The 12,369-nt window shown below is 41.4% G+C and overlaps 1 protein-coding gene across 1 annotated transcript in view; it reads right to left on the reverse strand.

Annotated features, from left to right (window-relative positions):
* LOC143299135 (proton-coupled amino acid transporter 2-like) overlaps positions 1-7,830 on the reverse strand; it is a 9,771-nt gene extending 1,941 nt beyond the window's left edge. The window contains exons 1-7 of the mRNA XM_076612264.1: positions 7,574-7,830; positions 6,515-6,586; positions 3,419-3,529; positions 2,847-2,931; positions 1,838-2,090; positions 713-846; positions 213-391 (exon numbers count right to left, since the gene is read on the reverse strand). Coding sequence (XP_076468379.1) covers positions 213-391; positions 713-846; positions 1,838-2,090; positions 2,847-2,931; positions 3,419-3,529; positions 6,515-6,586; positions 7,574-7,830 — 1,091 coding nt within the window. The remainder of the gene's footprint in view (positions 1-212; positions 392-712; positions 847-1,837; positions 2,091-2,846; positions 2,932-3,418; positions 3,530-6,514; positions 6,587-7,573) is intronic.
* Positions 7,831-12,369: the final 4,539 nt, after the last annotated feature.

The raw sequence follows: 12,369 nt of genomic DNA on the forward strand, positions 1-12,369 counted from the left end.
TAGTAGTACCTGTTGAATGAATGCAAGGATCTCTGACAATTTTTCAAGAATTACTGACTTGATTGTGTGATAGTTACGTGACAGATGAATGCAAACTGACGATTTTTCAAGAACAACTGACTTGATCGTGTGATAGTTACGTGCCTCCTCTGCTGTTCTGGTGGCCATATATGTCGGACACAACTAGCTGTCACACATGCACACTGACTCACCAGGGGCTGGAAGGCAGGTTGAGAGTGATGCTGGCCAAAGTGTTGTGTCCAAAGGCCAGGTAGCCGAAGAATCCCATGGCGGTGTAGAGAGTGACCACGACGGTCAGGCTGAGGGTCAGCACGCCGCAGGGGGCAGAGTACAGCTGTTTGTCCTTGACCTGTCGCTCGACGGGCAGCACCTGGTGATGGGCGGGGATCGAGTCAAATCAAATCAAATCAAATCAAACTGGATGGTGTGGTTGATAAAAGGGGTTTTGTAATGTGTCTGATGTTGTGCTAGCTGAATCGGGAGCATAAGCAGCATTGACTTGAAGTTGTGCACCATGAGAGACTCTTTACTATTTGTTTATCATTATCATTATCATGTTATCATATTAGTATTTCTATTATCATCATTATTAGTAATATTATCATCACTTATACGTATATCACTACTATTACTTATTATCACTATATCATCTTTCATTATAATTATTATTATGATTATACTTTCCACTGACCAGACTGATGCCCTCATAGGAGAAGACGATGGTGCCGAAAAAGGCTGGCATCCTGGACCATCCTGCAAAGGGCGGCAGGCTGCTGACATCTGGCAGGGGACTGCTAAAGATGTTCACGAATATCAGGGACAGGCCTGTCATCACAACATGTAGGGTGTAGATACACGAATATAAACAGATATGTTTATAGGAACACATGTATAGTTTTATATATGTGTACACACACAATAATTAATGAATCTAATAATCATCATCATTATAACATGCACATTTAAGGCGCAAACTCACCATCTAATGGGCTCTAAGCGCTTCACATAAAACAACGCATACATATCAGTGCATTATACTACACTAGAGCACATGAGGGCATAAGTGAAAAACAAAACCTTTATCTATGGCTTGGATACCACTATAGTGCCTATATCCTCGAGCAGTCAGAAGCCAAGCTCCGAGCGCTTTACAATCAGTCATTTGCAACAACAGACTATCCTGCTAAAGCCAACTTAGAGCTATGTACGTTTAGGCGCTCATCATTCGTTTCCTGTGTCACTTGGTTAGTGTTTAAGACTGTTGTTTTATCTGCAGATCTGATTTTTTGCCTTCAGTATTCTGCTCATGTTGGTTATTGAGAAATAATTCCTTAACAAAAACAACAGGTCCCTGCCGAGCTATCGTGAGGTTCTCTTTGCTGGAGTAAGACGTTTCTCTCTGGTCGGCAGTCAGGAGCGGGTAGCAAGCCCGAACAACACTACACAGTGCAGAAACACCTGTCGCTTGCCTTCTGGAGGTACACTACGACCAACATTAACATGGATGAGAGCTTCTTAAATACGACCAATGCACAAAAAACGCAAATACAGTTTTGAAGGTTAAACGTTTACCCTAGACTGTTTGATGCTTCCCCCATTACAGAAAAAAAGACATCTGGGCTTGGGTTTATCATATAAGCGATATATTATTATTATTTATATATATACATATAATATATAATATATGGCCTACACACACACACACACACACACACACACACACACACAGAGAGAGACACACACAAACACACACACACACACACACACACACACACACACGCTCATACATAGATATGTAGATATACACCACACTCACCAATGACATTCAGGATGTTGGCGATGGCGGAGCAGGGCGACATTTTGTCCAGCCCCCTGAACTGGCTGTAGATCAGCAGAGGTGTGGCCACCATCAGCTGGTATTTCCACATGGGAAAATCCACGGATGTCTGCGCTACCACCGCCTGCAACAACAATTTATCATAATGATTGCTGTTGGAGTTCGAACGCTCAGGGTCAGAATTATCAGGACTACCCAACAACACAAATGTCCAACTGCTGTCAACAGAAAACTGTCACATACACAGGAAAACATTAAGATAAGCTTACAAAACACAGTTCATGACATTATCTTAACCATTCAAAGATTAGGCCTTGCTGAGGACGCCAGCAATTCCACTTAATTCGTCATCCCCAGATTCCAAAAAGAAATTGTAATAAAGGAAAAAAAAAACAATACTTCATTCTAGTTCATTGGGTATCCGCTTTAAAATAATCATAAGCAGTAAACACGTCTATGATGTTGTCTATGTAACTGTGTGTGGTCTGTCCAGAATTTGTATTTTTTTCCATTTAATTGTGAACAAGAAAAACGAGGTCGTGAAGTCTTCTTACAAAGCATCACCAATTCTACTGCAACTGAGATGCGGTAATATGGTGTTTTCGGGATCCCGGAAATAACCTCAACGAAATAAACCGTTAATGATACGGGAAAGATGGCTTAATTCGGGTGACTTACTACCTGTCATTTGTATTACTGTGAAGATTTTTTTCCTACAATTTTTAAGCCAAATTTGGTATCAACGTACACAGTTTTTCCAGAGAAAATGGCAATGTTAAATTTTACCACCGACACACACACACACACACACACACACACACAACCGAACACCAGGTTATAACATGGACTCACTTTGTTTACACAGGTGAGTCAAAAATGTCAAGGCATGTTCGAAAAATGAATAGGGGAATGGACTGGGAATGCAGAAAAAGGAGACTACAGTGAAGCAAGAAAAAAAAGGACACTGCAGGCTATCTTTCTCACTTACGTCTCTGATGTTGGCCGCAATAAACACTATATACACGCTGCAGAATCCCAACTGGGACATCATCAACAGCGCGTTCACGAAGAATCTGCAACACAAACATAGACGAACGTTTGATGACTGGCAACATGTGATTGAGACAGGCGGATAGATCAAAACCACACAAGTGCATCAACTCTTTCACCTGTGGGAAAACACAAGTTCCATGCAACACCACTTTGTGTTTCTCGTTAACTTTATGTATGTGCAAATTCAAAAGATACACAGCATTAATCAAGAAAACATTCCAAAACAATCCGATTCCACACATAACAAGCTTCACTACTTCTAAGAACGGAAGACACTCCACAGTGTGCAACACTGAGCAGTTACTTATTTTTGATTGATTAATTAAGCTTTATCGTGGTCAATATCAGGACCACCACCAGAACCTTTATCGATATGTTCCAACCCAACGGCCTTGTACCATTCTATAAAAAGGCATGGGTATCCATCCATGTCTCCCCGAGATATCCTATCAATTGTTAGCTTTTTGTTTGTTTATCTTGAAGGAGGTCACAGGTAATCTCCCTTACCGTCCCCACTTGGCGGGCCATCCCCTGAGGGCAGGGTGAAAGGTCCTCAGGGCCCAGTAGGTCAAGTTGGAGTAGTTCATCACCACGTCCTCTTCACCCTCCGCCTTTGCTCTGCAACACCAACGTTTAGATGTATAATAAGTACATACATAGATACAAACAAAAATATATAAATAGATAAATAAATAATATTAGTACATAAATGAACAATTAAAAAAAAAGTGACCATACACAAACATAGCGGTAATGGGTAAAGGCGTCAATGGCAACACTAGACTTAATAATGACCGTGCACAAACACAATGCTGAACGGTAACTCCAAACGGAGTCAATGACAACACTTCCTCTGCTAAAGCAACTCAAACTTGATATGAAAAATGAGGAAAAGAAAGGACATGATACAGTTCCACTACCATATATAAAAAACATTATATGAATGTGTTAAGTATGTTCTGCATTTCTTTCAATGAATTTTTATACATTTGGTTTCAACAGTTTGTGTCCATTAGAAAAAATAAATGAGAACAGTTTCAGCGAAGTGTCAGATCGTGCGGACAGATCCATGTCCGCTGTACCACACATCTACTGGAGCAAAAGAAAAAGAGCAATACCTTACTTTTGCATAACCCATATATTCATTTATAATAAATTTCATGAATACCTTAAAAGTCACGGTTCATCCACATGTATGTATACCATGGGTATAACATACTGATATAAAGTCCTGTCTTTGAGAAATACTTCTCGTCAGCTGAGAAAATGAAAATAAGTAGTGTTAAAGAAGCTGGGATTTGCCTTTGCTTTTTTTCAGCAAGCGTTCCTGTCATTATTGATTATTCAAAGCAACACATTAGCATTGGTGAAATTCGTTGTTTTCAATTTTCACTACCAGTCACGAGAATTAAAAGAAAACATTTTGATATACTAACTACATTTTCAAGCGAACTGATTTTTCAGTTAATGACAAAATGAGTTGGTAAGTGACTAAAGTAGGTCTACTCTTGTCTGAATTTTTTTGTTAAATTCAATTTCTTTACTCATTTAGCTCTCCACACCAAAACGACCCATGGTATAAGCACGATTCACGGCAGTGTTTAGCAGTGACTGAGATCAGATACACTTCAGAATACTGGTGGTTTGATAGTCAGCTGTCAATGGGGCCATGAACTACCCTCCCCATCCCACTCCCACCATCCCTACATTCCTCACCTTTCACGTTGTGCACGTGCGGACCGCACCAAGAAGTGCATGCACAACAATGCAATGCACCCCATTAGGAACGTCAGCAGTGGGCCCACCTGGAAAAACAACAAAAAACAATACATTTTTTTTTCTTTTTATTCATGCATGCATGTTTACAGTATGAATCTGTGTATGTATGTGTATGTGTAAGTGTATGGGTAGGTTTGTGTCTACACATGTATACATGTATATGTTTGCATGTATGTATCTCTCTCTCGCACGCGATATATATATATATATATATATATATATATATATATATATGTATGATACAATATATATATATATATATATATTGTATCATATATATATATATATATATATATATATATAATGTGTGTGTGTGTGTGTGTGTGTGTGCATTTGTCCGACTTCGCATGCATGGTTGCTTGGTATTATGTTTGTGAGGATGATAATGGCTGTTTTAGTTCACTGTTTGGTTAGGGTGACTGTACGTTGTTCGCATTGGATGGTTTTGGAGATTTTTACCGGTGATTGGGCTTTGTGTAAAATATTTTCCTGTTGTTTATGTATTACTCTTGTGACGTGCAGTGAGCATCACTGTGTTTCAATGAAAGTCGCAATATAACAAAACACTATGATAATCACTGACTTTTTTTTTTTATTAACACAAAATGAACTTGGCAACATGAATATTTAACTTTCCAGAAAACGAGAATATGAAGAATAATGGGGGAGGTGATGGTGGCTGGAGGACAGCAGCACCTCAGGGGGAAAGACTGCTACGAAAGTACGATGATATCCCGTGAAGAGTTATGTCTCTTGGACTTGCTGGGCCAGTCGACCTCCTGGTTTCGAGAATGTTTGGTCTCTTCGATAGGATGTTTGTCTGAACTGCTGTCTGTGTGCTTGACTGTCTGTTTGTTTGTATGTCTGTCAGTCTGACTAGATGTGTGTCTGTCTTTGAAATTTGACTATGGCGGTTTGAGCCGGCGTTTGCAAGGACATGAGAGGGAGAGAAAGGAAGATAACCTCTGAAACTGTCAGTGCAGAGATTGGTGAAGATTTTGACAACTTTGTGTCTTCTTAATATAAGACTTTCTTTCCATAATCGTAGGAAGAAATGCCATTGATCATATTGTTACTTCATAATGTTTCCATAACACTTTTCTCGTTTAATGTCCATTGACATGTAACTCTGTATAACGACCACAAAGAAAATTTTGATTGGTGAATGCGGGAATAGTTACATGGATGAATGAGAGAAGGGTGTTCTTTTCTAAACTTGGAACAAGCAACTCATTAAGTTAAAAACATTCCTGAAATAAGTATCATGTGTGGTTGTGTAAAAAGAATACACATGTATACGACTAAATTTTTATTGTGTGTTCATGTGGTAGGGAAAACCTGTAGACGTACGAGTAACTACAGTCCGATATTTAATGTGGCAGTGAAAAAGCCATGCACATTCAACTAATACAAATATGCACTCTCTCTCTCTCTCTCTCTCTCTCTCTCTCTCTCTCTCTCTCTCTCTCCTCTTTCCCCTCTATTCCTCCCTCTCTCTCACTCTGCGTCCCTCTCTCTCTCTCCTATCTCGCATCTCTCTCTGTCCCTCTCTATATCTCTCCCTCTTCTTCTCTCTGTCTCTCTCTCTCCCTCCTCTCTCTCTCTCCCTCTTTCTCTCTATCTACCTCTCTCCCTCCTCTCTTTCTACCCCCTCCCCCCCCCCCCCCCGCCCACCTCCCCTCTTCTCTCTCTCCCCCTCTCTCCCTCCTTTTTCTCTTTCTCCCTTCTACCTCCCTCTTACTCCCTCTCTCTGTTCAGAGTCACACGGCGAGGCAGTACAGACAGACACAGACAGAGGAACGTACCACCAGTCCAGCACAGTACATGGCATAAGGCATGGCCAGGATCCCCGTGCCCATGTTGCCCTTCAACAGCGTCATCACGGCCCTCACGTCACTGACACAGTCATAGACACGGTAGTTAGATTACAACTTATGATAATATTTATTCTCAGTAATGATAATAGTTATAATGAACGTGTGCAAAAATAAGTTCTCTGCTTATGCCGAGCTCCTTCATGTAACACATGTTTCAAACACAGTGGTGGAAGTTAACAGAATATTTGATGAAACAATTCAAGTACGAAATCAATAGATAATGAATACAATGTTGCCTTACCGTAAGCAGAACACACTGAAGAGACAGACAGACAGACAAAGAAAGAGAGTGCATATGATATATACAATGAAGCCAGTGCTGGCCATCAGTTATGCGTTTGCCATACGTGTATACAATTAGTTCTAGATGATATTTCACGTTGCATACACGTTAAATATCTTCTACACCATGTGCTTTGCTCACCTTTGTTTAAATCAACAATTAAGGTTCGTTCATTCATTTCTCATCAACTCAGTTGAAATCTGGCCTCAAAACACATGATCTACAGGTACAAATATGCTTTCATGGATGTCTAGGTGTTGGCGTGTGGCGTGGCGTGGCGTGCCGTGGTGTGTGTGTGTGTGTGGGTGTGTGTGTGTGTGTGTGTGCTTCTTCACGGACATATTGGACTTGCCTTGACGTTATTCGTTAAGTCTTAGACCCAGCTGCTATGTGTGCAAATTATTGTAACCAATTTTCTCCAAAGCGATGTTGATTGTTAGCACTCTTGGGCCAAGTGCTAATGAGTTATAGCACATTTTAAATGCCTACTAGTAGTAGTAGTAGAGTAATGTTATCATAATTATCATAATCATCGTTATCATCTTTATTATCATATTTTTGTTGTTATTGCATTGTTGTTGTTGCCATTAGTAGTACTAGTAGTGGTAGTAGTAATAGTAGTAGTAGTACTGTTGTTTTGTTGTTGTTGTTATTATCATTATTGCTATGATTATTTATATTTCATCATTATCATCGTCATCGTCATCATCATTATCATCTCACCCCATGTGTGACACCTTCTTCTTCTTCTTCTTCCTCTGTCTCGCTCCTCCACTGGGGCCATCACCACCGTCACCATCCCCATCACCGTCACCGTCACCATTACTGACGGTGGAAGTGGAGGGTTGCGCGGAATTTGCACTGTCCATGACAATGGCGTCACTGTCCTCTTCCGCCGCCGTTGGCATGGAGATGTTGACGCTGTTGTACGACGTCTCCGCCGTGACGGTCACCAGGGGGGAGGTTTCTGTTGAGTCCATGTTCTGAAGTGATCTGTCTGGGGGGGGGGGGGGGGGGGGATACATAAATGAAATAGAAAATGAGTTAGATACTAATACTGATTTACTAATATTATATTATATATATATATATATATATATATATATATCATATTGGACGATGTACAATACTACGTGACGTGTTACAGAGACTTGTCATTCACACATCTGCCTGTTCAGCCACAGGCAGTGCTGTAGCAGGAGGCCAGACATGAACTAGGATTTGTCCATGGCCAACACTGTCCAACGGAGGCCTATGGTTCGATACTATACCATACTATAATATACTATACTACAAATTACGCCAGCTTCAAAAGATTATTCTGTGCAGGAATGCGAACTGCCCAACTCAGACAGACAGGTCGCCATAATCCGTCGCTACCCTTTATTATTTTTCTTTCATTTTTTTCTGACTGCAAGTGTTTGTGTTTTACTATCAACGTGGTTTTTATTACAGACGTTTGTCAAAAACAACTCTCTTATTGCCGCGCGTTATTTTACGTGCGAGTGCGAAGTACACGCGGAACCTCGGTTTATCATCTCATCCAAACGTTGAGCATCCAGACCACCAGGTTTAGTGAAGGTCGCGGAGTAAAAATTCCGGTTCATATAGTGTGTATGCATGCGCGCACGTGTGTGTATATCTATGTATGTGTCTGTTCCTTTGTGTGTGTGTGTGTGTGTAAACGCGCGCGCGCGTGCGTGTATCTGTGTGTGTGTGTGTGTGTGTGTGTGCATGTTCCTTATAGACTAGTAGTAGTATTAGTAGTAGTATATAACGCCCATCTTTAGTTAGAGACTGTACTCTAAATGTTTTACAAACATGGGGTTATTTGCGCCACAGGCTACACCTGCGAAGAGGTCACTGTCAGCTGCCTTTGGGCACTCATCATTTATTTGTTATCCTGTCTCGTCGTTCCCTGTCTCGTTCAGTCAGGCGTCATTCACGTGTATGCACACATATATGTTTTACTCGATTTTGACAGATTAATAATACCCCTGTTGACATCAAATCACTCAGCCGTCGACGTGATGTGAATAGCGAATTATTGAAACTCCTCACGTCAGAGTTGAGTTCTGACGGGTTCAAAGTACATCTGCCGTGCAAACAAAAGATACCATCAGGAGGAAAGCTTTCGTTTGGTGAAGAGAAGGATCATGATAGTTCCTTGTTTTATCATCCTTAATCCTTGGAGCCATTCAGAGTCGGACAATGTGTGTGTGTGTGTGTGTGTGTGTGTGTGCGCGCGCGCACGCGCGCACGTGTGCTTATGTTTTCTTAGAGGTAATGTCTTTTCACTTTTTTTAAGTGATATCAGATGTGTAATGTGTGTGTGTATGTCTTTGTGTATGTCTGTGCATATGCGCGTGTGCGTTTGAATGCGTGTATGTGTGTGTGTGTGTGTGTGTGTGTGTGTGTGCGCGCGCGTATATATGTGCATTTGTGTGCATTCATATGTGTGTATGCGTATGTGTGTATGTGTGTGCGTTTATATGTGAGTGCATATGTGCATGGGTATGTGTGTAAGTGTGCATGCGTATATGTCTCTCTCTCTCTCTCTCTCTCTCTCTCTCTCTATATATATATATATATATATATATATATATATATATATATGTGTGTGTGTGTGTGTGTGTGTGTGCCCGCACGTGTACAAGATCACGTGCATTTTAGAACTAAATGCAAGGTATGAACTGAATATAGGGATCAACAGACGGCTTTATCTCTTTCACGTCAACTTGGAAGATATCCGTGAAACTGTTGGGTTCAAAGATCCCATAGTCTTTTGAGGTCATAGGGACAGTGAATTTGTCATATGTGAATTCGCTCAGTCCAGAATTCGATATGATGTAGTTAAGGTGGGGCCCAAACACACACACACACACAGAGGCAGAGGTGCTTTCGAGGCCGCCATAATCAAAGAGAGAAGGGAAGTCATAAACAGGCTTGGATAAGTTGGAACGCGGCACCCTCTCCCAGCCCCACCGGTGGCTTCGACGTCGCCATGACCAAAGCTTGAGATAAGACGGGAAGTCATAAACTTTTTTGTTACGTGGTGGACAGTCCTTTGTTAATTGACTTCAGCTTGCAGAACACACACACACACACACACACACACACATTTACTGCACTGTCAGCGTCCGACCTCCGGGATAAGCAACATGGCGGCTGCGTGGCTTCAGTTGTGTGGCGATAGGCTTTGTCCACCATTATACGTCGTGACCCCGACCACTAATAGTCCAGTGTATTTACCAGTCTGCCACAGCACCCGTTATCTAGGTATCACACAATTTACACTGTAAACGAAGGGACAAAACTGCTATCTCCCAACTACACAATATCACTGAACTCCCTTGCTCGAAGAACACAGCAGCAACCACTGTCAACACTAATGTACACAGCAGAAACCACTTTGAAAAAATAATGCCAATGTTGTTTTTAAACTCACATAACTCAAATTAATACACAGATAAAAAAAATCATTTGACGAGCACCTGTGGAAATCTTAGAACACCTGCTTTCAGCAGGCAGAATGGGGGGCGGGGGGGGGGGGGTGGGGGGGCAAGCAGACCTATGATTCTGGTCAAAAACTGGAAGACTAAACCATTACAAAGTAATAATGACAACAGGTTTTAGTAAAAGTAGTAACTGCAACAGCTGTAAACTTTCACAAACTAACAAAGAACAACCACAACCTTTAACAATAACCCACTACAAGTAGCAGCAGCAGCAGCAGTTGTGCTATTCGTCTCACTCCCGTCTCCCCCACGAGACAGTGAACAAAGTTGGTGTTCACACCGTGGAAACTCGAACAGCGTGTACACTGGATTCATAAAGCCAACAGCTGAACAGTTCGATCATGGGAAAACAGCAACTTCCTGTACTAGTGCGACTACTGCTCGTACCACTACAACGACCATGACAACTACTACTACTTCTACTACTACTACTATTACTTCTACAACTACCACTACTACGGCATGTCAGATCAGAGGAAGAGGTTCACCTCTGTACCACTACCAGCCAGTCCAGCAACACCCGACGCTGTATCAGTCACCACCCGGAGCGTTCAGTTTTCCATTGCCTCCCGAGACAGACGGATGCCAGTCTCATCTATTCTACAACCACTACAACTACTGTTAATAATAAAACACATGACATGAACCAGGTGAAAGATCAGTTAAAGTATGAAACACCGCCATTACTCACTTGTAGCACAAAGAAAGGCACTGGTGATGGAAACTGAATCTGAAGTGAAAGACAACAGACTCCTACACTAGTAGCTTTCGTGTCACTCAAAAGTTTTCCCTCTGTCTCTCCTTCAGGGCCCTCTCTCTCTCTCTGTCTTGGCTCTCTCCACACACCACACACACCACACACCCGGGATACACACATCACACACCACACACCCCGTACACACATCACACACCACTCGTGTTCAACTGGCCATTGCGTAACTGAAAGGGAACCGGACTTGTGGGGAGTGGGGCGACGGGGGATTGTGTAGCGACTTGAACACTACAATCAGCTGACTCGTGTTGCTGACTTTGCCCGGGGTGTGGGGGAGGTTAGGGAATGGAGGAGGGCGGATAGGGGAGGAAGGGGGAAACTTTCAACTACACTCACTGATATGAGTCGGAAACAGATCTATTTGTAGCCAAGTTTCCTCCACACACACACACACACACACTTTGGACAACACTAGTGGTCAACGGAGAGGGGTTCAAGGAAATTGTGTTTTTTGCCTTGTTATGTTTGATGATTATATTGTTATTGTTTTTTTGTGTGTGTGTTTGGTTTGTTGTTGCTGTTGTTGTTGTTGCTTTTTGTTGTTGCTGTTATGTTTCTGGTTTTGGCTGACAAGCTGACAATACTGTTTGTTGGTGGTGTTTTCTTCCATCCTGTGCATTTTGTGTGCCATGTGTTATTATCTAAAATGAGTTTCAAACTAGTTTTGGTTTGATTTGGCTTTTATAGTTTGGTTGTTTTGTGTGATTGTTTTGTTTTGGGGGAGGTTTTGGGTTTGTTTTTTTTCCTTCTTCATTTTCTGTTTTCTTTTTTCTTTTTTCTGTTTCTCTTGGGTAGTTATTTTGCTTTGTGGTTTAGTTTTTTCAGTGTGACAATTTTTTTGCTGATTTTAACGTTTTTCTTTTCTCTTTTCTTTTGATTTTGGTTTTGTACTATATATTTCCCTAACCGTATTTTGAGACATCGCTGCTATGAGACACTGAACAACATGTCTAACAAGGAGACGTTCTTTCACAGCTTAGAACGGTGGACCTGTGTGCCAGTCCACTAATCTAGATATAGGGGTGGAAATCCACCCTATGTTTGGACCAGTGGTGCTAGACGTCAACTGGGGAACTTCAGTCCTATATATAGTTTGCGCACTTGATAGCAATCAAGGCAAAAAATGAGTTGTGTCAAGCAAAAGAAGGTAAAATGTCAAAAAAATAACTTTAAAATAACTTTGATAATAATGTAAAAGCAAACACACACACTGAGATGAAGAGCAGCGA

Source organism: Babylonia areolata, chromosome 24, assembly GCF_041734735.1.
Source record: "Babylonia areolata isolate BAREFJ2019XMU chromosome 24, ASM4173473v1, whole genome shotgun sequence".
NCBI lineage: Eukaryota > Metazoa > Mollusca > Gastropoda > Neogastropoda > Buccinidae > Babylonia > Babylonia areolata.